A 27,500-nucleotide genomic window follows, 5' to 3' on the forward strand; every position below is an offset into this window, starting at 1 on the left:
CATTCTGTGCATTCTCGCTGCCCCGAATGACCCCTGGGGGAATCACAGGGCGCCGCGGAGGCCTAAATACCCGCAGATGGAGGGGCGAGGGCGTGGGAGTGGGCGCGAGACGGGCCGCGGCGAGGGCGTGAGTCATCGGGCATCGCTAACACCCCTCAAACGCTAACACCGATTCTAACACCAATTTGTCCTCTTGGTGAATGAGGTTTTAAGATTCTCGCCCTGGCTTGCGGAAGCTCGAGGCCTTGGCGTCGGTTTTGACTTCATTGAGACGTTTTTTCCCTCAGAGAAATGGCTGGCGTCTGAGTCATTATCTTATCTCTTGTTGTGTCTTTGCGGAAGTGAAGGTGGGGGAATTGCTGCTGTTCTCGCCATACTTAAGAGATGGCGAGGAAGGAGGTTTTTATCTTTGCCGTTATTCAGATCTACGTTTCATTGCGTTTAATCGTGTGCATGCGATTATTCGTTGTCAATGTTATTGATGTTTGCCACGTATTGTAATGTTATTTCGGGGTTATAGTTAGTGAATCAGTGCGTGCTTCTATAATATAATTGGAAGGAACTTGTTTAACAATTTATGGAGTTTTTTTTTTTTATTAATAGTTCTGTCAAATGAATCATGATTGTTTTGGCATTGTTAGATTCCTCTTACTCTCTATTTTGCAAATTGTGTGGAAACCCCCAAACCCGACATTCTTGGCCCCAATAGCGGGAGAGGGCATGAAAGGTACCAGGGAAATTCTGGGGTAAAATATGAATAATATACGCAGAAGCAGTCACTATATTGTCTAATGCAGAGGGCTGTGTCCCTGCTGCCCGCTAACCCCTTAGGGGTAGGTCATGGGGCAGCAACAATTAATCCGGGGGTGCCGCCCAAAAGTAACCAAAATTAAGGAATTCCACATCAATATTTATAATGTACAGTTACACATTGTTTATGCTTTCATCTTGCCATATGTGTATTATGGATTGATATATATTAATAATTTATATTAACATATAAGTATTGTGTATTAATACATAAATATTATGCATTGATATATAAAGGGTCAGTGACCATTGAGGGGGCACACGGGGTGGCCAGTCTGATTGCAGGGAGGCAGGTTCCCCCCGTGCCACCATGGAAGCCCTGCCTCTGTAACCCCCACCCAGAAAAACAAAGAATCCTCCACATATTCACGTCAAGAGAGAACATTAGACAGATTTGGCAGTGGGGACTCCATGTATGTATGTAAAGGTTTAAGGGAATATAAGGCAGAAACCAGGTTTGGACCTCTTAATGGCCAGTGTTACCTACGAATGTGTCAGGCAGTTGCTGCAGCCTCTGCTTTTGGCAATCCAGAGGAGGTGAACAAACTCCCTCTATGCATATTCTGGCCAGATAAGAGCTTGGGCTGGTGTCGTATTTGACGATGATGAGTTGCCACCAAGGCCCACCAAGCTCAGTCTTAGTGGGCCTTTGCCAGTGCACCGACAAGTTTGAAGGCTGTATCATTCGGTCAAGTAAACATGGGGTGTATAGGCTTATTAATTAGTTTTGTGATAATGTGTCATTTGGTTCCTTTTTAAGGTAGTATTTTTGTGTTGTCTATCTTTGTGCTGACTGGTTATTCTCAGTAACTTTATTTGTTTGTTCTGAAGTAAAATTGTATCATTTGTGTTTGGAAAATAATGGGTCTACATGAGGTACCAAAATCCAAAATAGTTTTATCGCATAAAGCTTGTCTCAGTAATATCATTCATAATATTAGCAAATATTGACTTAATCTGACATTTTTTTCTAGATATTCTTGAAATTTATCATTCTTAGGATTATAAGGTGTTCAGATGATGTCATACCCAAGAGATTAGCCTTGTCATGAACAAGTTTTGAGGGCGTATTGTGGTATTCCTTTATTTTCTGCAAATTGCAGTGAGCAGTGTTCTGTGATACTGTGAAATTGCCATCAATTTGCTCTCACACACGTGCACTTGGCAGTTTCAAGTTTGTACTCTTGTTTGCTTTCTTTTATTCACTGTTTTTTAACACACTCTCAAAACTAATTATATTACAAAGTAAATCTCCCTTATCATTTCATATGAGGGGTTAAGATAAGAAAGTGTTATGGATTTTTTTAAGATGACCAGGAATACTACTGTGGGTCAATAATTAAGGAGCAGCTTGTTTGTACATCTTTAATTTTCTCAACTTCCAAGCATTATAATCTTTTAAGTGATGAGAAATGTTTGCTTAAAGGGACCGCTTCAGATACTATTACTATTTCTCTTTCAGACACACTTTGTTAGGTAAAGATATGATCATTAGTCTCCAACTTATAGAAACAAACAGATTACTTTTGGGGAAAGGGGGCAAATCCAGACTCAAGACAACATGACTGTTATATAAAATTGATTGTTTCATGTTTATACCTCTTTTATTAATGTTTTCTTGTGTATACATTCGTTTACATATGTATACACATGTAAATTATTGTAAAGGTACATGTTCTTGCATGTATATATGCGTATATGCGCATATACCCATTAGATCCATTATTATTTATTTCATTTATTTATTTTATTTTTATTCCAGTCTACTCTTCTTCTGTATCATCTAACCACATGATTGTGCCTCAAAACAAATGATAAAAGTTCAGTCATGAGCGGAGTACTTGTTATGGAGGGACAGTGCATTTTCTTGTTTGTTAGAAATAACAGTTCAGAAAACGATAGATAAAAGATGAAATACAAATTGCTTATATTTGGTTATCGTGAACACTTCATCTTGGGATGTAGCAATAAGTATCAGATATTTGTAGGCCAATTTTAGGAGTCTACATGAATAAATTATATACTCTTTATTTACAATATTTTTTTCATAAAATGGATTTATAATGATATAATGATGTTTAATTCATTGATTAGTTTCAAATGATAGCGCATACGTAAAATCATTGCAATTAAAAAAGTCTAAAGCGGTGGCAACGCTTGGAGCTTTGTTGCTTGGGTCCCTCCCAGATGCCCATTGATGTGGGCGAGCGCCCAACATGTGTAAATATCTATTCGTTGTGAGTTTATTTTTAGAGATACAGGCTTATAATTGCTCATGTATTATCTTTGATGACCCCTAAACATACTTGTATGATGAATATGTCAAAGTCATGTAAGTTTTTTTTTTTTTTTTTTTTTTTTCTCCATTTTTTCATATAAATCTTTCACTTTGGGATAAAACTGTTATAATGACACTTATCTTCCTGTGATCCATTTCAGTAGGTAATGTCATTATACAATGCATCATTTTTTGCTCCTGTAAAGCGAGTGTGTGGAAAGGTGAAAATCGCTGACACAGCGGGAATGAGACTCGTGCTGCCCAAATTTCTTGATGCAGGAGTTCATATTCACATGGGTAATTCTACACTCATATATGAATACGAAACTAACCATAACTCATTTTCGACTTCTCTGGTCCAAAATCCCCAACTTCCCCCCTCCCCCCCACACCCCCACCGCTAGGAACGATCCCCGTAAAAAAGTACTACTAGGTGGTGAACCCATCTGTTTGGTGGTTGGAATATTGCTGACTACTCATAAGACTTTAGACATAGATAAACTTTATAGAGACCAGATGTGAAAAATCCAGATTATGAATTATTACTTGTCTTATATATTATGGTTCATCTAGTAATGTTTTTATTTCTATTGGAAAAAAAAAAAATAGATTTAAGAAAGAGCTTGATTTGACCTGGAAACTAAATATTTAGTGTTGCAAAAATGTATTGATTTCATTATTTGCAATAGTTGTGACCTCAACCTGAAGTGACAAATCATACTGGGAAAATAGTAGCATGAAACTGCCCTAAATGTGTCAAGGGAAGCAGGAATGTGTTGGTGTAATTCTAAAACTAAGTGTATTTCTGTATTTGTTGTTTACTGTATGCATGTCTCTGTATTTCTACATATATTCATTGGTATTTATATTTGTTTCCCAGGAATTCAGAATAAAGAATCTACAACACAAGAAGGTATCTTTACACAGTGTTCTTTACATCCCATAATATTTTGTTTGTGTGTGTGTGTATTTATGCATGGTGTTTTATTTCTGAGGGGTAAGGCCTGGTGGACTTTGTTTCTATAGAACATAGATTCACAAAAGATGCAGTAAAATGTGTTTACATATGCATGTGTTCATACCAACTTGGTATACAATATACTGCAATGTGCTTCCACTCTTTGATTTCACCTTCCCACCACCTTCCCTGATAACCAACCTAACTAATGGTCCAGGTACATAGGACTGTGTGATGGCATAGGCCATAACTAAATGCTTCATGATATGCACCATATATGAATGTGTGTGGTGGAGCTATTGCACTTTACGTGTGTGTATGTGTGTTTGTGTGCACAAGTTTACACATGTCCTGTCTCAAAGTGTATGTGTATGTATATACCAAGCATATGTACACACAAATGAATGTGTGTGCGCATGAGGTTTTATACATGTGTATATACAGACAGGCAGACAGCATACACATATAATGTTAACTTAAATATTTACATTTCAGGTCATATACATTTTTATTTTATTATACATATTTTACAGTACCTGTTTAAATTCACACATTCAGATTTAGATTTATGAATTATTTCGATTAGAAAAACATTTATATTTATATATTATTATTAACAAATGAAAGATCACACAAGACAAACAGCTACAAATAGGAGAGTCCACAAGTCATTGAGTGCAGGTTTATTGATTTGGTTTCTGCAGACTGCTGTTCAGAACCAAACGTTTTGTTTGTGTTTGTGTGTGCGTGATCAAGAGGGAGAGAGAATATTATCTTACTTTTTAGTGTACCCAATATGTTTTTCAATAGTTACCATTTTTCATGATACAATAACAGAAAGAAGTGTGTTTTAGATATAGCTAACATGTAGATGGCAATAATTTCTTGTTATGCACCTGTGTATTTAGATAAAGTAAATTGTATATCCTGTTTATTCTGGAGTAGTAGAAGTGAAATATTTTGATAGAAATACTAGTAATATAGAAGAATAGTGGGTATATGAGCTTGCTTGCAACAGTCTCTGAATTACTGTCTCCATAAATATAGCCACTATACATTGATATGAAAATGTTTAATTCAAATTGTGTACATGAAATATCAAAGCATTCAAAAGAACTTTTATCTCTCTTTGGCTATTTACAACCATTTATTGTATTTGTTGTTGATTATAATTCTGGCCTCAAGTGGCGTGAAAACTGTAACCTCTCCAGTGTGAACTTTTGATTTGAATTACAAGAATGAAATTTACTTGTTTATAAAGAAATAAAGGTATGACAGCTAACTATGTTTACTGTAGACTGTAGAGCAGAGGTGATATCATGTCAATCTTAGTCCTATCATATCAGACTAGTAACACAACCAATCCCTTTATGATGTACTTAGATGGGCTCTGTAGTTGGTGCAGTATGTAATAGTATACCAGGGGGCAGCTGTGGTGCTGGATGTGTGCTGGTGCTGGGTGACACTGCAGGTTGTGCAAGTGGGTGCCAGACTATACTGGGTGGTAGTTCCATGATTATGACACGTAGGCTTGGACTAATTGAAGATGCCAGTATAGTTGTTTTTTTCACTTTATTATTCAGTAGGGACTTATGATTTTTTTGCTACTTTATTTTAACTTATATGTAATTCTTTGCTAGATTATATTACAAGGAAAGTTCATATAGACATTCTATGGGGAGAAAAAGTCACATTTTGGCAGGCAGATGGCAGAAACAGACCGATAGACAGACAGGCTGTGTGCATTAGTGATTTGAGATGAGTGAGTTAAACAGAAGGAGGGAGAAGGGAGGGGAAAGTTTGTAAAAGAGATGGTGTGTGATGAACCTGACAGCACTCAGGTTGAGGGGATTAATGAGCAGTGCCCAGGCCCTGGTGAGAAGGGTGGGGCAGAGTGGGGGGAATATTTGTGTCATGAGGGGCAAGGACAAGGGGGATCCCTGTTGCTGCTGCTGCTGTTCAGTAAGAGGTTGGCTTTGGTGACAAGTGTGCCTAAGAGTGATTCAGTGTTGACAGTGCTCCAACAGCATGCAAGGATATACCAGTATGTGCCTGTATTATTTGTATTTAGAGAAATACTAGTAGGGTTATATAGTGTTGTTAGTGTTAATATATGATACTGCGCTTGAGTGCCTGGGTATAAGCACAACCAACCTGAAGTGTGAGAACCTATGAACAGATCCTGTCTTATCAAATGAAAGTTGACAGATTTTTATTGAACTTTTTTTGTTCCAGAGATCTAAAGATGGTTTCATTAAAGATATACTAGTAGTTAAATTAGACTAATATCCTTTTTGAATGGTGTTAGTCATGTCGACACCTTGGAGTAATATGTTCCTTTTTTTCCTTTTCTCAAAAAATACAGTAATCACTTCTAATGATTCTTTATCTTTCATACATAGTGGATATTTGATTTTCAATAGTAAACAAAGTTCAGCTCTCATACAAATGGAGCAGTATAACTTTTTTCTCAAATCCTGTACAAGTCTGAAGCACAGAAGTATCTCATATAAAGATTATTAGAATGTCCTTTACGATTTCACGTTACTAAAATACTTTGTTTTATTTTAGTGTCGAGGATGCGTGAATACAAGATTGTGGTGTTGGGGTCAGGAGGTGTTGGAAAATCTGCACTTACAGTTCAGTTTGTGCAGGGCATCTTTGTCGAGAAATATGATCCCACGATAGAAGATTCTTATCGTAAGCAAGTGGAAGTGGATGGGCAGCAGTGTATGCTTGAAATCCTTGATACTGCTGGAACTGTAAGTACAGACACTCAGGTAGTTTTCTTCTATTAAGAAATAGCTATAAGAAGTGAATAAATATGAATTGATATTTTCTTTATTTTTGTAACTATAATTGGTATGATACAAGTAACTTTTTTGATTCTCAGATAAACATAGATTCTTGTTGCTTCATATTTTTTTGTGTATTCTGAATAAAGTATTTTGATTTTAACTTTCACCAAGCCTATTGGGTTTGATGTATCAACTCTTAAGAACTTGTAGCTATTGTTTTACATTGAGTGGTTGAGTTAGTGAGTGAGTGGGTTGGTTAGTTGGTGGGTGAGTAAGTGAGTTGGGTTGGTGAGTGAGTGAGTGAGTGAGTTGGGTTGGTGGGTGAGTGATTGAATTGGGTTGGTGGGTGAGTGAGTGAGTTGGGTTGGTGGGTGAGTGAGTGAGTTGGGTTGGTGGGTGAGTGAGTGAGTTGGGTTGGTGGGTGAGTGAGTGAGTTGGGTTGGTGGGTGAGTGAGTGAGTTGGGTTGGTGGGTGAGTGAGTGAGTTGGGTTGGTGGGTGAGTGAGTGAGTTGGGTTGGTGGGTGAGTGAGTGAGTTGGGTTGGTGGGTGAGTGAGTGAGTTGGGTTGGTGGGTGAGTGAGTGAGTTGGGTTGGTGGGTGAGTGAGTGAGTTGGGTTGGTGGGTGAGTGAGTGAGTTGGGCTGGTGGGTGAGTGAGTGAGTTGGGTTGGTGGGTGAGTGAGTGAGTTGGGTTGGTGGGTGTGTGAGTGAGTTGGGGTGGTGGGTGAGTGAGTGAGTTGGGTTCGTGGGTGAGTGAGTGAGTTGGGTTGGTGGGTGAGTGAGTGAGTTGGGTTGGTGGGTGAGTGAGTGAGTTGGGTTGGTGGGTGAGTGAGTGAGTTGGGTTAGTGGGTGGGTGAGTGAGTGAGTTGGGTTGGTGGGTGGGTGAGTGAGTGAGTTGGGTTGGTGGGTGGGTGAGTGAGTGAGTTGGGTTGGTGGGTGGGTGGGTGAGTGAGTTGGGTTGGTGGGTGGGTGAGTGAGTGAGTTGGGTTGGTGGGTGGGTGAGTGAGTGAGTTGGGTTGGTGGGTGGGTGAGTGAGTGAGTTGGGTTGGTGGGTGGGTGAGTGAGTGAGTTGGGTTGGTGGGTGGGTGAGTGAGTGAGTTGGGTTGGTGGGTGGGTGAGTGAGTGAGTTGGGTTGGTGGGTGGGTGAGTGAGTGAGTTGGGTTGGTGGGTGGGTGAGTGAGTGAGTTGGGTTGGTGGGTGGGTGAGTGAGTGAGTTGGGTTGGTGGGTGGGTGAGTGAGTGAGTTGGGTTGGTGGGTGGGTGAGTGAGTGAGTTGGGTTGGTGGGTGGGTGAGTGAGTGAGTTGGGTTGGTGGGTGGGTGAGTGAGTGAGTTGGGTTGGTGGGTGGGTGAGTGAGTGAGTTGGGTTGGTGGGTGGGTGAGTGAGTGAGTTGGGTTGGTGGGTGGGTGAGTGAGTGAGTTGGGTTGGTGGGTGGGTGAGTGAGTGAGTTGGGTTGGTGGATGGGGGAGTGAGTGAGTTGGGGTGGTGGGTGGGTGAGAGAGTGAGTTGGGTTGGTGGGTGGGTGAGTGAGTGAGATGGGTTGGTGGGTGGGTGAGTGAGTGAGTTGGGTTGGTGGGTGGGTGAGTGAGTGAGTTGGGTTGGTGGGTGGGTGAGTGAGTGAGTTGGGTTGGTGGGTGGGTGAGTGAGTGAGTTGGGTTGGTGGGTGGGTCAGTGAGCGAGTTGGGTTGGTGGGTGGGTGAGTGAGTGAGTTGGGTTGCCGGGTGGATGAGTGAGTGAGTTGGGTTGGTGTGTGGGTGAGTGAGTGAGTTGGGTTGGTGGGTGGGTGAGTGAGTGAGTTGGGTTGCTGGGTGGGTGAGTGAGTGAGTTGGGTTGGTGGGTGGGTGAGTGAGTGAGTTGGGTTGGTGGGTGGGTGAGTGAGGGAGTGGGGTTGGTGGGTGGGTGTGTGAGTGAGTTGGGTTGGTGGGTGGGTGAGTGAGTGAGTTGGGTTGGTGGGTGGGTGAGTGAGTGAGTTGGGTTGGTGGGTGGGTGAGTGAGTGAGTTGGGTTGGTGGGTGGGTGAGTGAGTGAGTTGGGTTGGTGGGTGGGTGAGTGAGTGAGTTGGGTTGGTGGGTGGGTGAGTGAGTGAGTTGGGTTGGTGGGTGGGTGAGTGAGTTGGGTTGGTGGGTGGGTGAGTGAGTTGGGTTGGTGGGTGAGTGAGTGAGTTGGGTTGGTGGGTGAGTGAGTGAGTTGGGTTGGTGGGTGAGTGAGTGAGTGAGTTGGGTTGGTGGGTGAGTGAGTGAGTGAGTTGGGTTGGTGGGTGAGTGAGTGAGTGAGTTGGGTTGGTGGGTGAGTGAGTGAGTGAGTTGGGTTGGTGGGTGAGTGAGTGAGTGAGTTGGGTTGGTGGGTGAGTGAGTGAGTGAGTTGGGTTGGTGGGTGAGTGAGTGAGTGAGTGAGTTGGGTTGGTGGGTGAGTGAGTGAGTTGGGTTGGTGGGTGAGTGAGCGAGTGAGTGAGTTTTTGAGTGAGCGAGTGAGTGAGTTTTTGAGTGAGCGAGTGGGTGAGTTTTTGAGTGAGCGAGTGGGTGGGTGGGTGGATGAGCGAGTGGGTGGGTGGGTGGATGAGCGAGTGGGTGGGTGGGTGGATGAGCGAGTGGGTGGGTGGGTCGATGAGCGAGTGAGTGGGTGGGTCGATGAGCGAGTGAGTGAGTGGGTGGGTGGGTGCAAGAGTGGGTGGGTGGGTGAGAATGGGTGGATGATTGGGTGCAAGAGTCAAGGTGAGAGTGAGCGTGTGTAAGGCTGTGTATGTGGGGCAAGGGTGTGAGTTATGTGGATGTAGGTGTGGTGAGTGAGTGCATGTGTGTGGATGAGACGGTAGGTGAATGTTTACTATACAAGACTTAGAATTTTTTTTAGAATGTAATTATGGTACTCAAGATTTCTTAAATTTCAGGAACAATTCACAGCAATGCGTGATCTCTATATGAAGAATGGACAGGGCTTTGTTTTGGTGTACAGTATCACCGCACAAAGTACGTTCAATGATTTACAAGATCTACGTGAACAGATTCTCAGAGTCAAGGTAAATAATAATAAAGAAATTTCTTTTGTTTTATAAGATCTCTTATAGCTGTGATGGACTTTCAGAATGAACAAGACAAAGTGTGATTGTTTATTTAATCAAAGTCCATGAGCTGTTGAATTTGAGTCACAGATTAGGCTGGGGAGCTTTTGTGTATGAACAAAATCTGCGATCATACTGTGGTTTTATCCCTGAGACAATGTGGTACTAGTTGCAGATGTAATCATGAGACTTTGAACACAACACAACAATGATGGCTTGTTCATTTCGTTATATTTCTATCAGATTTTCAGTTTTATGAAGTTATCCCTACTGATTTTTTTCTTCTTTTTCTTGTAGGACACAGATGACGTCCCAATGATCTTAGTGGGTAACAAGTGTGACTTGGAGGATGAGCGTGTCGTTGGGAAAGACCAGGGACTCAACCTGGCCAAGTCATTCTCTTGCGCCTTCCTAGAATCATCTGCAAAAGCTAAGATCAATGTCAATGAGATCTTCTATGACTTAGTCCGGCAGATTAACCGCAAATCCCCCGACAGAAAGTTAAATGGAAAGGGTGGTAATAAGAAGAAGTGTTGCCTTTTATAAGGTTGGATATTTACTCACTATAAGACTAGGTAAAGAATGGCTGGATGTTATGCCTTCATCCTCTCAGGTGTAACTTATGATTTTGTGTTCTATTGCCAAGACATGCAGTAAAGTAATCATTCCTAGGAATATTATTGAAGAGCTAATGTGTATAAGTGTTTGGAAGTGAAAAGCAATGTGCGTGAGTGCATGTGTGTCCGTGTATATGATTAAAGCATAATTTCTTATCTCTACTTTAAATACAAGTCTGGAAGTGTAATCAGTGTGAAAAGGCAAAAATCTTGCATGTCTTGGTAATAGAAACAAAATTCAGAGTAAAGAAAAAAAAAAGGCTGGTGCCACACGCAAACTTGTTACTATGTTACACACCATAGAATGGACGTGTGACCAGGTGGTGTAATGAAGTTCCGGTAAACAATTCACATTATTATCATTATTATTCACACAGTTTTAAATGAACTTTTCTTTTTTTCCTTTGGAGTATATTATTATTATCATTATTGTTGATTTTATATTTTTATCAGTTACGATTATTATTGAGTACCCAATTTTACTTTTGTCATTTTCTGTTTTACGAGTCTTACACATTTGGCTATTACTAACTTATGATATAAAGATAGTTTATTTTTTGTTATATAGCATATTATTATTCATTGTTTTGATTGTTTTACATTTGCAATTTTCTCTTCTTTTTTAGCTTGATAGGAAGTGTGCTCCATCAAGCTACTGATCTGTTAATTTTGGGCACATTTTTTTATAGTTCCAAGATCAATCTATATTTGGATGGTTATATGATACACTGGTTTTAGACCTTGTTGATCTGCAAATGAATAATGTAGGCATAACTGCTGTGCACTATTATTATTATTTTTTATATAATTGTCTCTCTTGATATTAAAATTTATTGACTATCAGTGAATTTCCAAAGTTACCCTAGTCGAAGTGTTATTTTGTTAAGCACAAAGTTGTGGAAATAATTATATATATATATAAACATTGGGAGAACAATTTCTTTGTATGTGAGAGACAGATTCCACTATCCATCCTCATTGTAACAATTCATACCATATGTAAGATATAATGCATTATGAGTACATTTTAAAGTTTGTACTAGGCCTCCAAATGTTGAGTAAATTCTAGGTTGATCATTTTGACTTGAATACATGGGGGATATTTTGTACCTTTAGTAGCTTGTAGTTTGTTAACCCCATGTACAGGTTACTACGCACAAGTTGCTTATTAAGGGACCCAAGAGGCTTGTGTCAGGTAGGGAGGGGGACAGTTTTGTCTCTATTGGTTGCAACATGATAACTAGCCGAAGATTTAAATTACTTGGAATTTTTGAAACCCATTTGGTTGCACACTTCTTGTGCACTTGTGATGTAATAAGCCTTCTTGAAGTGGAATGATATACCACAGTTTAGTGGTCATATAATAGAAAAAGGCATGTAGAAGAATATGCTATGGAGATGTTCCCTCTGTCTTCTGTAAATCTTTAAATGTTAAATTCTGGTAAAGCCTACAGTTTGATGTGGTGTTAGTGTGCTAATTGTCAACCTGATTTCTGCCCTGCTGTCAACTAATAGCTTATAAAATAAAAAGGGATTTGGATATTTTATGCCCAGACCAAACGGCATACTTGTACATAACTTTACTCTGTATATTATGTCATGCTATAAACAGTTATATAAACCAGACCTAGCATAACCCAAAAGTGAGACATAGGATGTGTAGAGCCACTACAAGACAGCAGCAGCTCTTGTAAGGATGAGTGGTACTGATGATTTATAACCTCCATCCCAGAACCCCCATCTCTCACTGCCAGTCACCACCTACCACCTCCATCACAGCAAACTGTTCTTCAGAAAGTGGTGAATGTTGCCATACAGTGCAACACTTCATAATATTGCAATTTACCAATGACTATTCAGTATATCATTCATTATTGTTTTCTACTGATTTTCATGCCACTCTTTACCATGTAAGGATATAGACTTCATCTGAAAATAGCCCTAGGGATGCAAAATCCAATATCTAGTTAAGTTCTCAAAAGAGATGTGATATATATGTATGCATTTTGAGTCCTGTCAACTCTAGGGTCATTTTAAGATTAAATTTGCTAGTAATCCATCAGAATATTAGCGGCTTTATACAATATTGGAAAAGCTTTACTGTTTGGTTTCAATCTGATAAAAGTGAAATATATCGTGTACATTGTTTAAATGGTTTGATTATTTCCTTTGTGTGTACCCACACCTATGAAATTAACTTGACATCATAAATGTCAACATTTAAAATGTTTGCCATGATTGTCAGCAAAAATTAGAGACATGTAACAAATTATGTCCTACAAGTTTCGGATAAGCTGATGTTCTCATTTTGGTCAGAATGTTGAGGCAGCTCAAATTTTCTGTATTATTGCCATCTGATTTTGCAGCATGGCCTTAGAAATGATTGATACATTTTTGGTCAAGCTACACTCCAAGCACTTATAAATCTTAGAGCTGTTTAGACTGATTACATACTGTGTACATAACCACCCTCTCCAATAACAGTATAAGGACTCGTGATTATTTACACAACTGATGTATGCAGTTTTTATTGGAAGCTATTTACATCCAAAGATTATTAACCCCTTAGTTTGTACTGTAAACTTTTATAAAGATTTATTTTCTAAATATTTTCATGAAAGCAAACACAGTTGATTTTTTCAACAGTTCCATGCAGAGTGCTAATTATAAATTACTAAGCATAATCTCTACTTCAGTGAGCATCTCTGGAGGACTGAAGTAATTCTGGCAGTTGTATAAGAAAATTATTTTTTCCAAAGTATTATATTGTGCCTTTCAGGAATAAGAGGCAGCTCTCCTAATAATTGTGTATACAACTTAGTTCTTAAATTCCCTACTTACTGTGTAATGTTGAAACCTACAGCAATGGATGTTGTTTTTTCATACAGACTTATATTTTGCACATGTGGATATAGACTTAAAGTTCAGCATTTTAAGCTTCAGGTATGACAAAGTATACAGTTATTATGAGAATGAGTTCTGCCTTCAAAATCTACAAATTTAAGATTTCTGTGTGATAGTATTCTTTACCCCGGATAATCTGCGATTTATTGCATGCCCAGTACATATATAAAACTTAATTGGAATTGCCCGTATTCAGCTTCGTTTGAAATATATTTTCATGTACTCCAGCCTGTAAAGTTTTGTATAACAAAATTATCTTTTAAAATCCTAACCTTGTGTGCAGCAGATTTTATTTTCCTTAACAGCCTAGGTCATCAGCTTGAAACAAAACCTTTAATAGAATGACCTAGTAATTCAATACAAATGGAGTTGTAAACAATTTCAGTAGTTATTTTGGATGCACTTATCGTTCATTGTCTTGGTCTTCCCGTCATTATCTGTCTTTGTTTCTCCCTTTCTTAACTTTTTCATGGATTTCTTCCACATTTTGTGAGCATCAGTTCATTTATGTTTTTTTTCTTTTATCTTTTTTAATTTACATAATTTCTCTTTTCCCTTTAAACAAATGTCATATCATTTCCTCTTTCTTGAGTAATCTTATTGCCTCGTAGCTTGGCAATAGAACTCGGTCAAGAATGACAGGATTCCTCCTTGTTTTGTGTTCCTGTAGTATTTTTCTCCAATTGAAATAAAAGAATGTATAGATATAATTAAGAAGCTTTTTATGATGGAAACCTTGACTTCCAGAAAACTGCACCAGTAGCCTCTATACATCAAAAGAGCATTATTCCCCCACCCATGAATAATTGTAATAGTTTTTAGAATAATTTTGTGGGAAAAGGGCATTAGGCATTAATATATACAGTTTGGGTCACTGATTACATCAGCCTTTCAAAGTAACTTGGTTATAATGTTCATATTCCTATTTTGTGGTATGATATTTAACTAATTTTAGGCAAACCAACTTTGTTTATCACACAAGGGACATAAACCATGCAAAATGACCCATACTAAAAGGTTACAATCTATATTTATGATATTTTATACAAGTGGAAGAATATATTTGTGAAGGAGTACATGAATTAGACCTTGGTAATTCAATTTTTGCTAAACACTTGATTCTGATTCTATAATTGGGAAATGAAATTGTGAAAAAATATAACTAGTCTTGGTACATTCAGTGCACTATGAATAGATGGAAGTAACCATTCCATTTGGGGAAAATTTTATTTATTGAAGAATCATGTTCATAGCAAAGACAAAGGAGAGAAAAATGACTGAAAAGTGCAGGAATGAATTTAAGATTGAGATTAAAGTTAAATTGGATGACTAATTAAATGGAAATATATTTTAAATGTTTACCGCTGGAAAATTGAGATTATGCTGGTTCTTTATGCAGACATGTCAAGTCATATAGCAGTTCTGGGGCAAAGAAAAGTGAGGGTAGAGAGGGTGAATAAATACTCTAAGGTAGAGGAGAGTTGTCAAAGGAAGATGCCTTTAGCATAAAGTAGGGATTAGCAAAAGGAGAAAGGGGAGTTTAAGGGCAAAGTGTATTTTATATATCTTTAATAATACACACGAATTGTGTCACATTCACTCAGTACCAGCCTTTATCAAGCACATATCTTATATAGAGACTGAGTGAACGGGGTAAATAATCATGATCCACTAGTTGATTCACCACAGCCAAGTGTTAAGTCATGTGCCAAGAGGAAAATTCATCTGCGAATGAGTAGGTAAATCATCTGCCAGGGACTCGATATGTCAAAAACCTGCATAAACAGGTCAGTAGGAAAATATGACCTCAAAATGTGTCATTCTCTTATGAAAAATATATAAATAAATAAATAAGCAATTTCTTTGAAGTCTTGATGCCAGTAGAACTTGCAGTCTATCTCTGTGTCTGTCAGTTTCTTTCATACATGCACACACATACACTCACACCATGCCTACATAGACAGAATATATTTAAAAAATGAAAATGAATTTACATTTAAAGCATAGCTATTTGTAGACATTGATTTCTTATTTAAGTGTCTTTTTTTACATAATACAGTGAACTGGAAAGGGTTATTCATATAACTATATGGGTATCATGTAAGGAGTTAAGAGGGAAACCCTTTTTATCGTATCATACATTAATACATAAGATAATGGTTAATGGATAAATAGCAAAATAAAAGTTCTAGACATCAAAGGTCTTATTGTACTATAGAAGGGTTCAGTAAATGAAAATGGTAAAAAGGATGTTGAGTTAATGATTAAATGGGCTACACATCAAAAGTCATACTACAGTTTAGGATAGTATGGTACTGAAAAGAGTAAAGAAGGGTGGGGGTAAAGAGGGCCAGTAAATGGGTTAAAATAAGAACTAGCAAAAGGCTGATAGATCAAATGGAGGATACATATGCATCTTAGGAAGGAGAAGTTGTCAAAGAAAAAAGATGGATTCTGCAAGGATGTCCACAAGGTAAGGGATTAGCAAAAGAAGAAAGGCGATGTTAAGGGGGATTATATCAAAGAGCAGTTTCAGGAGAAATGTCTGGAGGGGGAGGATCCAGTGAAAGGGTATTGTTGTGACAAAAGAAAGTCACATGTGTATCCATGTGGGAGTGGAAGGGTAATAGGAGGAAGGGGAAGTGATGCAGATGAAGCAGGGGGATGGTAAGTATTGGAAGGGAATGGGAGGAAGCAATGAGGCTGAGAGGGATGGATGTCACTTTGAGTGTAGAGGGAATGGGAGCAGAGATACTGGAAGATGAATGAGGTATAGGCATGTTATTTTGAGTCATGACGACAGTCTTTAATGTCTTCTTGTTGGAGAGGTCTGAAAAACTAAAGATTTCTTATGAGGGGGAGAAGAGGGAATGGACATTTGGGGTGCAGGGCAGCACTGGACAAGGCAGCAGGAGAAAAACCTTGGTGGCATGCTTCCTGCCTGGCTTAGTTTGAATATGAGGACTGCGCTTCAGACTCTAATTTGTAGGTAAGACTTCCCCTATAAAATACAAAATGGGAGCCTCCACAACTGGCAAATGTGCGTGATTGTGCTGGGCAATTTGAACGATTGTGGCCAAGTTGGGCACATGGATGGCAGTGGGCTATGACGTGACAATGCTTGGCAGGGTAGCCAAAATGCCAACTTTTCCGAAATAGATGGGAAAGGGGTTATGGTCAGACATGGCAAGACTCTCCACCAATGTAAACTCCATGGGATCTCATGTCTATGGAAGGTAATTTCAGTAATATTGGTGTAGGCCTTTTGGTGGCCTCTTGGGGGAATAGTCTAGTGCTGTACTGATACTGTATTATGGTCATCGAGGCAGGCAACCAAGTCATTTTGACAGTCTGACTAATCTTTATCATAGACAAAAGGAAGATGGAAAGACTTCCAGTACAAATATTAAGGGAGGAGTGAGGCTGGGCTGGAATAAGTTTGTCATTGAGGCAAGTCAGGGTAGCTAGTGCATGAGTCTGAGACTTGGATGTAACTGTGACAAGGAGTGAATGATCAAAACTGCTGCAGAAGGACACTTTGCCCACTGGTTTATGAGATATTGTTGGAATAGGAGGGTATTGTCAGAATAAGGGGCTGTAGTGGAATCAGAAAAAATAACCCCACATAGCTAAGCTGAAAAGAATACTCAAAAGATTTGTAGAGGCCGAAGTAGTTAAAGGACAAATATGGAAGGAAGACTGAGTGGTATTAAGTGAGATGATGCTCGGGTTAGTACCTGAAATACTAATGGATGTCTCTCCATAACATGAATTCTGTGTAAATTCTTCATGAAAAAAATGACAATAAAATAAATGGTTTAGTTAGTGTAAATGAATTTTCCTATTTGTAAAGCGGCAAAGCAGCAATCATTGAGTTAAATAATTAAGAAAGCGTTTATTCCAGTGTTCTATTTAAGTAATAATAATAAAAAGAACGGAGAATTGCCCTGAGCTTTTTTTCTGTTTCATATAATATAAAATGCAAAATGTATACAAAAATATATAATTTTCTGTTGCAACAACACACTAACTTGACATTGGTAGCCCTAAAATTGCAACTTAGCACTTATAGTAATTATAAAAGTATCAAAGTTGTTAATACAAAAGTTATTAAATTATGTCTATTCAACATGACTTAATTTGCCTGTAACTGCAACAAATATTATGCAAATTGAAATGACAGTCACTATTTTGAGTAGTACCTTAAATAAATGCACAGGTAGTACAGGGATGGCAAAGATTTAATCATAAAATCTGAATTTAATTTCCTGTCTCCAGTAGATATTTCAAAGTTGTCTCTTAAGTTATTTACCATTCTTGGATGAAAAACAAAAACACTTAAAAATATCATAAACTTTTTGATTAAGCAATTGATTTCTCTGGCCTATCTTTCCATGGGGAGAAAAAATATCCAAAGAATTTTAAAGAAAAAAATACACAAAGTGCTCTAGTACGTCAAGAGAGTGTATAAAAAATAAACAGTTTTTTTTGTGAATGGTGTGAAAAGCTTAGAATGCAATGGCAAACACTAAAGACTTTTGAGCTAAAAAAGCTTTTTTATCCTATGAAGTATGCTGCAGTCCTCACTGAATATCAATAAACTGGTTTCTGAGGATTTCAATTTATGATATTTTCTTAACTAAACCTTTGCCTGCATACTTGTTTATATTCCAATAGTAACCTTTATGATTCCTACAAATTTCAATAATTTTCAGTATCTCCAAAAGGAAAGAATAAAGATCATATTTCCGCATTATTTATTTCATAAAAATGTCATAGAAAGAATTCAAGGCAATTTCAATTATTTTAGAAAACATCAAATATCATGTTCCAACAGAATCCAATCAATCCCAAAATGGTCTGATATTACAAAAGACATTTTGATTGAAGTCCTGATTTCTAAACGAGTTATTTATTATAATTTTGTGATAAAGTCTGATCATCATCAAATTACTTGAAATGAAAATTGCTGGATACAAGAAAACTTCAGGTACCACTGTATATTCAGAAAAAAAAAATTAAGTCATAATTCATATATTGCTGTCTAACAATAGTAATCCATATAAATATATTGCTTGCAAACAAGTGAAAATATACAATTGTTTTTATGAGAAACTGTGAGGCTGAGATAAATTGTGACCAAGACAAATTACTTTCTCCTCACTTTTTTTGTTTATAGAAAATATTGCAACGGTATTCCCAAATGTCACAATAAAAAGCATACTCTTCCACAAAAAAAGAATAATATAAATAAAATATAATAATACTCTAAAGCACCAATCTCTGGAGAATTCCAGATCTGATTAGTTTTCATGTCCAATCAATATCCAAAAAACGCTTTCATCTATTAACTCCTTACTGAACTTCTGGGTGGCACTACTGTAACAAGTGTAGTTGTTAAGTAATGAATGATATTTTCACAATTTTTGGCAAAGCAATATCATCCCTTTTAAGATCCAACAATAACATATCACTGTTTGTTGATACAAAAATTATCATGCTTAAACCAGTAAGCATTTATGTCCTTGGACTTTACTGAATTTTTTTTTCTTTTTTTATTACAAATTTAACATTATAAAATGAACTTTTAGCAACACTGCATACCAGAAAATATGACAGTGTTGATAGTAAATCATAATCTGCTTTATAAACCAAGTTCAACTGTGAAATCCCCTTTCTTGTTCATAAAACACTGAAAATGTATGGTCTAAAAAATATTTTGTCTAGGGTAATGTCAGTCATAATGTAAACCGGAATATAGGATTATCCACATCACCTGAAAAGAGAGAAAGAAAGATGCATTAAATCATGGTGAAATATTAATAAAAGGAAAAGGAAAAATATTTTGAACCAAGCAAATAAACAATGTTAACAGTGGAATTCTAATTTCAAGAGACATGTTACTGGAAAATGCTAGTATAGAGCAAGAAAAATAACATTATTACTAGAGTTAAATTTTAGGGGATGCCGTGGTACAGTGGTTATGCTGGGGACCAGTAGGGTCTCCAAGTGACCCAGGTTTGAGCCCTGCTACAGTCCGAGGATAGGAAGGCATCCACTCGGGGTAACAGTCTCTACCTGCCAAGTAAAAGTCCTTCGAGAGAAGACACCGAGCTAGCCGTTGCGAGCGATGGAGTTTGTGATATAAAACTGACCATGACTAGTTAATTACTGGATCCAGCTACCTATAAAAATCTGCCAAATTCTGAAGTAAGCTTGATCTCTTAACCCTTCATTGCCAATGATGCAAATCTGCATCATTATCTGTTTTGAGGGATTGGGTATTAATGGTGTGTTCCGAGGTATTTCAAATATCTTCAAAGCACTTATGAATGGGAATATGTCAAGAAGTTTCCTGAATGACTCTTCTTTATGGTACATGGTTAATGGTTATTGTCTTTTACCTGACAGTAAATATATAAACAGAGATATATATATTCCAGCAATCAGGTAAAGAACTTTTAAATGAGTTGTACAATGTATTAATATATGACTGCTGTCATCCTACATTACATATATAATCAAGCTTCACAAAACAGTCAGTGCTGTTTGGCTGTTATGAGTAACATACAATTTTGGCATTTTATGATAAGGTCTTCCTGTTACTCAAAGAGATTTCTAGAAACTGAAAATAAGTATCTGTGTGTCTGACACCATTTGAGAACTTACCTGTCAAAATGTGGAGAGTCACCCAACATCCAAGACCTCTCCAGAAATAATTATGATGAGGTCATGAATATCAGGAAACTCTATAGGTTTTGACTGATGTATGTACACTTTATAATCTTGCTTGAATGTATCTGATGAAGACAATGTCAAGACATCTTTTTTGTGATGTTATTCATCCTCATTCAAAACTTTCTGATGTCTGTCATAATGAATTGAGATACATGCATGAGACAAGTATAGCCTACACATATCACATCCTGTGAATTTCTATGGTCTGATGGTTTGCTTCAAGGTTACCAATGATGAATTAAAGTCATAAGTACTTTTATTTCTATTTTCTTATTATAATGCTTATATCACTTATAATGAAGGAATTAATGGTTACAAAGCAAAATAAATGTTCTAAACATCAAGGTCATATAGCACTACAGAAAGGTGCAGTAGCGAAAAGGGTAAAGAAGGGGGTTAGTTAATGATTAAATGAGCTACACTCTAAATTCATGTAGCAGTTCAGGATAGTATGACATTGAAAGGGTCAAAGAGGGGTGAGGGTAGAGAGGGTGAGTAAAAGGAGGAGTGGCATCTTGCAAGGATGTCCAAAGAGTAAGGTAGAGATCTGCAAGGAGAAAGGAGCTTAACCCAGTGCTGATGGGTAAAAATGTTTGGCAAGTGGAAGTAAGGACGGGATTGTTGGTGCGCATCGGCAGTTTCCCCTGTTTGCGCCCAGCTTGATCAGTAGTTTGTGAGTGACATATTGTCCATAAAAGCTTTTATTTAGCTATAATTCATAAAAATATTATATTATTGAAGGTTTACCTTCATTATAGGTGCCATTGCCTAAAATGTTTACCATATAAATGAAGCCGCTACTATTGAAGAAAAACAAACTCCATCTAACGAGCCAGTGGCGCGACAATGGGCATGATACGATGCCATCTGTGTTTCGGTCCACAACAGCCATGGCATGTATGTACATGTCACCCGTCGGCTACGGGTTAAGGGTAATTAGATCATAGTTTTAGAAGAAATGTCAGGAGGAAGAAAATCCAGGCAATGGGGGTTGTGACAAAGAATCACAAGTGTATCCAGGGGAAAGTGGAAGGGATAATTGGGAAGGAAGAGGGGATGATGTAGACATGAAAAGGAGGAGGATGGATGTCAGCTGTTACTTTGAATGTATAGGGAATGGGGGCAGAGAGACTGGAGGTTAGTTGAGGTGTAGGCATGTTATCTTGGGTCATGATTAGATAGTTTTGAGTGTCTGAGAATTTCAGAAGTGGATTTGATTGGGGAGGTCTGAGAAATAAAGGTTTTCTTATGACAGAGAGAAAAGGAGATAGGCATCTGAGGGGTAGAAGAAAAGGTAGGTGGAGAGGGTGTGGTAGAAGATGGGGTGGAATGGTTAGGTCAGCTACGGGTAGAGTGAGGAACATGAAGGGTAGTTGTTGGGGCAGTGGTAGAGTTTAGGATGTCGATTTAGAAATCTAGAAATCTTGTGAGGAAGGGGGAGGGGCAAATTGAAGGGTAGCACTGGAGTATGGAGTCACAGAAAAATTATATTGACATGCTTTCTCTCTGGCCATGCATAAAGCTTGAATCTGTGTTTAGCAGGGTGGCCTAAACACCAACAATTCTGACACTGACATTGGGGAGGTTGCTATGGTTTGACAGGGAGAGACTTTCTGCCAATGTAAACATTAATGTTGGTGCAAGATTTATGGCAGCCCCTAGGGGAAGTGGTCCACGAGGAAGGTGAGTAAGTCTTCTCCACAACCTTGCTATAGACAGGGCAGTTTGTTTGGGAGATGGAGACTTTCTATATAAATATTCAGGGAGGGATGAGGCTGGGTAGGAATGGGCTTAACAGTGAAGTAAGTCGAGGTTATTTATGCTTTAGCTTGTAATTTGGATATAACTGTGACTAAGTGGGAATGATCAGGAAGGAAATTTTCCCTACTTGTTTTTGGAGGCATTGCTGGAAGAGGAGTGTGTTGTCAGAGTAAGGGGCTGTATGGGGTTCACAAAAAATTGAATCCATTTAGCTGGGCTAAACTGAGTATTCAAAAGATTTGTAGAGGTAGGGGCAATAAAAGGATGGGGCCTTGTGGAAGAGGGAGCTGTGCTGTGTGAAGTAGTACTGCAGACAGTAGGCATTGAGAAGGAGGTAGAGGTAGTGTTCAGAGTCGTGGTCAAAGGAGAGCCTGGGGTCAGGGAACCAGCAGAATTAGAATCAGTGAGGCTAGTTGATAGAGGGGCAAACCTCAATGCACCTAATAGGGGTTACAAATCTTCATTATTGGCCATGGTAAACCTGAAGTATGGTGTGGAGAGAAATGATCCACCCCTCAGGGTCCCCTTGAGGGGTGAGGACTAGACAACTAAATAGGGAAATATTGTGCCCATGGGTCCCCTGTTCATGAATGGGAAAATGTCAGCCTTTCATCCTTTTAACACAGCTCTCACACCTTAGGAAGAGGATAGTAGAAGGGGTTGGAGAAGAGAAGGAAAAAGTTTAATTTTTAATGTTTGAAAATAAATGTGCTAGACATCAAAGGTCATATAGCACTATGGTAAAGTATTATGTCAGGAAAGGCAAGGGAGAGTTAAAGATTATGATGAAATGTGTTAGATGTCAAAGGTTTGACAGCATTATAGAAGAGTATGGTAGTGAAAAGGGAAAAAAGGGAAGCGTGAACTAGAGCAGAAATTAATAGAAAAGGGAGGGTTAGGGAGGTAGGGCGATTGAGTGAAGGTATGGCGAAGGAATGGAAAAAATGTTAAAGGAAGAATAGAGATAGCTGTTGAAAAGGAGAAAAATAATCCGGGGAGAGGGGAAGGTCGTAGATGTCAAATATTAGAGGGTGTTATAGGAAAGTATGGTAACGAAAAGGAAAAGGAGGGAAGTAAATTAAGTAGAGCAGGCATTAGTAAAATGGGAAAGGTTAAGGAGGTAGAGCAATTAAGTGAATTGCATTCTATCTGTGGCTGTGGAAGGCATAAGGATAATAGGTGATAACGGTAGATATGGTCGTCTTAGTAGTAAGGGATTAGGTATCTGAGGGTTGAGATAAAGGATCAAGAGTAGGTGAAGGAGTAGTGTCCTGGGATTCGATAGGGAAGGTAGAATCTGGGAAAGGGTATTGTGATAAAAGAAATTCATGTGTGTATCCAGGAGGGAGTGGGAGGGATAGTGGGGAAGGATGTTTTTTTTTTTTTGGGGGGGGGGGGGGGGTATGGGTGGTTGATAGGATGAGGTATGTGGAAAAGAATGGGGTTTCGGGGCAGGGGGGTTCGTTTGGCTGGTTGAGAGGATGAAGTATGGGGAATATAAGGGGGTAGAGCAACCAAGTGAACTGCAGTGTATCTGTGACTGGGGAAGGAATAGGGACATTGTTTAAGGGAAACAAAGGTGGCTGTTGGAGAAGTAGGAGAAGAATCCAGGGGATGAGAAAGGGGGACTGGGGAAGGTGGTGAAATATCAGGAAGAATGTCTGGAGGGGAGGGGTCTGGAGAAGGACACAGTTGTGATAGGGAGGATTCGTGTGAGTATTCAAGTGGGAGCGGTAGAGAGGGTAGGGTATGTTGGGAGGGTGTAGGAGGAAGGGGGGTGGAGGGAATTTGAGGAGGTGGATGGATATCTGCAAATACTTCAAATGTAGGAGTAGGAACAGAGGGATTGGGGGATGGATGAAGGAGCAGAGTGTTCCCTTGGGTCATCTTTAGGAAGTTTTGGATGTCTTCAAGGGTTTCTGGAGGAGAGTTGGGTGAAGAGGACTGAGAAACATAGGCTCTCTTATGAGGAGGAGATCTGAGGAACAGAGGAAGAGGAAGGTGTAGGAGAGACTGTAGTAGGAGAGGGTGGAGTGGAACATTGAGGTTATCTGGTACGACAAATAAAGTGAGGAGAAGGGGTAGGTATCGGGGAAGTGGTACAGATTGGAGTATCTGAATTTGGAAGGGAAAATGAATTTGATTGGGAATAGGGTGAGTAGATGTAGGACATAGATTTAGGCTATAGGGGAGAGATACTTGGGGAGATATAGAAATATCTTGTGAAGATGGTGGGGGAGCAGAACAAAGGACTGTTTTGGAATAAGTTGAGAGAGAAAAACCTTGTCATCGTGTTTCTTTTTTGGCCTCACGTAGAGTGAGGCCCAGTTTAAACCTGAGGACTGTTACCTCACAATCGAGCTTATAGGTATGGCAACTCCTATAAAATACATTATGGGAGGCTCCACAATTGGGACATAGATGTGACTGAGCAGGGCAATTTGAACGGTCATGACCAGGTTGGGCACATAGTGGGCAGCGGGCTGTGGAGTGACAATGTTTGGCTAGGTGGCCAAATCGCCAACATTTCTGACACTGACGAGGAAGGGGTCGATATTGTTGGACATGATAAGACAATCCACCAATATAAACCTCATGGGGAGGTCTTGTCTATGGAAGATAATCTTGGCAATATTGATATGGGACTTACGCTGGCCTCTGGGAGGAATAGTGTAACGTTGTACTGCCACTGCATCATATTCAGCAAGGCAGGAAAGTAGGTCATTTTCACATTCTGACCAGTCCTTGTTGTAGATAAGCATTTGGGGGAATAGAAACAGTTCAGTACAAGTATTAAGAGAGGGTTGAGGTTTGGCAGGAATAGGTTTGCCAGTAAGATCACTTAAGGTAGATAGTGCACAAGCTTGGGATTCAGATGTGACTGTGACAAGGCGTGAATGATCAGAGCGACTGAAAGGTAACCTTGCCTGCTTGTTTCTGGAGACACTGCTGAAAGAGAAGTGTATTCTCAGAACAGGGGGCTGTGGGGGGAATCACAAAGAATTGATCCCACTTGGCTGGGCCAAAGAGAGTACTCAGAAGGTTTGCAGAGGTAGAGGTAGTAGAAGGACGAGGGCGAGAGGAAGATGGGGTGGTGTGGAGTGGAGTAGTTCTGTGTGGGGAAGGACAATAAGGATGAAGAGTAGTAATAAGGGAAGAAGGGTAGACATTGAACAGGGCTGTGCAGCAAGAAATGAAGAGAAGAATTTGGGGAAGAGGAAGGGGTGCTTTCTAAAGGTTGAGTAATAACCTGGGTAGTTATTTTGGAATGGTTTGAGTTGTTCGTAATCGTAGAAGAGGGGGTATTAGTATTACTGGATAGAGCTGTGGTCAAAGGAGGGGCAGGGGTTTGAAAACCTTCAAAATCAAATTAAAATAGGCTAGCTGATTAAGGGGTAAGCCTTAATGCCCCTATTAAGGGTAAAGAATCTTCATTATTGGCCATGGTGAGCCTGAATAAAATGGGGAAAAGAAATGGTCTACCCCTCAGGTTCCCCATAAGGGGTAAGGGCTAGGCAATTAACCAAGGGAATACCGTGCCCATGGCTCCCAGAGGATTGGATAGTTACATGTAAGCTATATGTTAACTACTTTTATAATGCACAATGAAAAATAGGAAAGCTTTTACTTCCCTTTCATGGTTGTTACAATAACAATTCTTATGGAGTTCTAATTACCTTAGGAGAAATACATGATATCTGGTGGTCATAAATGCAAAATGTGAAATGTTATGTATGCGAGAATCATGTCCACCAGGCAGCACCTCATTTTCACCCAGCTTTCAGGTTAAGCTTAACATGTCCCAATGCAATTCTGAACAAGTTAAGGCAATTTAGGTCTGTTTTCTCTTTAGTTTTTAATCCCCTATGGAGTTTACTGCCAAGAAAAAATCTGAATTTGCCAAGCAGGGCAGACAATCCAGCATTACACATGCAGCCATCCAGGAGTTCAGATAACTTTTATAAGAACTTGGGTAATATATATATCAATTTCACATCAAAAATGTATTTTGCAAATGATGTATTTTCTAGGTTTACTGGCAGAGCAACATGGCATTTTATGTTAAATCACCAGCAATTAGTGGGTTAAGAATAAGTTAAGAATATCATATTGTCAATATATTTGCTTATATGCAAAGGACTGAAACATCTGTTTAGAATTTTGAGCTCCTTCCTGACATCAAACATGTAAAAAATTACAAGTTTTCTTTGAATTGTTTTTACTTGCAAGCTGCTTATTTAGTCTGTTGTGGCTCATTTTTCTTGTACCAGTAACGTTCACTTTTCCTTACGTGAGTGTGCAGTTTCTCCGGACCTGCAGCTATAAGGTATTGATACCTCTAATGTGACAAATTGGCATTTCATTATGGTTTGTGTATGGAAAGTTTTGGTTTCAGTTTATATTTCCCCCAGAGTGCCAACCATCCCTCCATTACTTCTACCTTGAAAAATGATGTGTTTAGCTTTGGAACACTGTGCCATTTTCCAGGCATTTCTGCCAGGGTACCAGGGAACTCTGAAATGTTCAATTTACCTATTTTTTGGGCAATTTTTTCCCTAAAAGATACAGAAAATATACCCTAAAACATAAGATGAAGACCCTTTCTGATATTTGAGAATTAATCATATATATATATATATATATATATATATATATATATATATATATATATATATATATATATATATATATTCTTCTACATTATTTTACTCCTTGAAGGTCAGGTTTTCTAGGGGGGGGGGGGGGGCACTTAGGCAATGCCTTTGCCACTAGTTGCAAAATAACATGTCACTCCATAGGGAAGAAAGATTTGGCTTGTTGATCTTAACCCCTTCTTTACTGAAATTATTGTCTTTGATGTACAAGGGCTTCTATTCTGCATGACATCTTCCAGGCATAGAAGGCAAATGATCTACGTCCTTTATACAAAACATTACCCAGCCATAGCAATACACACTCTCTTCTCCCACAGGCAATGCCCCAGGCCATGTGGTGTGGGCGTGAGGGTTCCATTTAAAGAACAATAACCAATGTAATACACACATCATTGTAACATGACATGAATGATCAGTCACCCTGAGCAGCACCCAAGTTGGCCACGACTTGAAAAAAGTGTCAACAAGAACCAGGACTAAGTCAGCCATAACTTGAACTCCACATCATCAATAGGCTATGAGTTAATCAGTGCATCTTGTACAAATGTTTCCTTTACTGTAAAAGGAAAAAAAGCCACAAGAAAATGCTTTCCACAAGGATATCTGACGAACAAATATTTACAGGCATTTGCCTAGAGGTTGCGCTATAAGTGGAGGATGAATGGAGGCATCTCATGCTGCCAGAGGTACATTATCTCCACTATCTTCATGTACAGCACTTATCAGGGGAAGTTTTCCAAACTGGGGAAACCAAGCTAACTTTTCATGTTGAGCATAAATACTCAAGCTAGACTGTGTTTAGATGTGTTTTATATTTTGAAATTCATCTTCTAGTACCAAATATACACACAACTATGTAAAACACTTTTTTCTTTGGCTTATCTCTGTCTAGCAATAATATGATCTGTTCACTTTGTTGTTCAACAATT

The 27,500-nt window shown here is 38.9% G+C and overlaps 2 protein-coding genes across 13 annotated transcripts in view; one reads left to right on the forward strand and one right to left on the reverse strand.

The window, feature by feature from the left end:
- Positions 1–12,665, forward strand: part of Rap1 (RAS oncogene family member Rap1) — a 42,222-nt gene extending 29,557 nt beyond the window's left edge. For 6 of the 11 annotated variants that reach the window (XM_027361004.2, XM_070136901.1, XM_070136904.1 and 3 more), the window contains exons 2-4: positions 6,618–6,808; positions 9,726–9,854; positions 10,194–12,665. In XM_027361004.2, coding sequence (XP_027216805.1) covers positions 6,618–6,808; positions 9,726–9,854; positions 10,194–10,442 — 569 coding nt within the window. In that variant the 3' untranslated portion in view covers positions 10,443–12,665. Of the gene's footprint in view, positions 1–3,968; positions 4,002–5,414; positions 5,527–6,010; positions 6,091–6,617; positions 6,809–9,725; positions 9,855–10,193 lie in introns of those variants that run through there. The other 5 variants (XM_070136898.1, XM_070136902.1, XM_070136903.1 and 2 more) reach the window with 3 other exon arrangements.
- Positions 10,523–27,500, reverse strand: part of LOC113824734 (GEL complex subunit OPTI) — a 22,367-nt gene continuing 5,389 nt past the window's right edge. The window contains exons 4-5 of one of the 2 annotated variants that reach the window (XR_003477544.2): positions 19,363–19,495; positions 10,523–19,193 (exon numbers count right to left, since the gene is read on the reverse strand). Coding sequence is in view for 1 of the 2 variants with exons in the window: in XM_027377500.2 (XP_027233301.1) it covers positions 19,152–19,193 (42 nt within the window). In the remaining variant the exon portion in view is untranslated. The remainder of the gene's footprint in view (positions 19,194–19,362; positions 19,496–27,500) is intronic. The other variant, XM_027377500.2, reaches the window with a different exon arrangement.

This window comes from Penaeus vannamei, chromosome 22 (genome assembly GCF_042767895.1).
Source record: "Penaeus vannamei isolate JL-2024 chromosome 22, ASM4276789v1, whole genome shotgun sequence".
Classification (NCBI taxonomy): domain Eukaryota; kingdom Metazoa; phylum Arthropoda; class Malacostraca; order Decapoda; family Penaeidae; genus Penaeus; species Penaeus vannamei.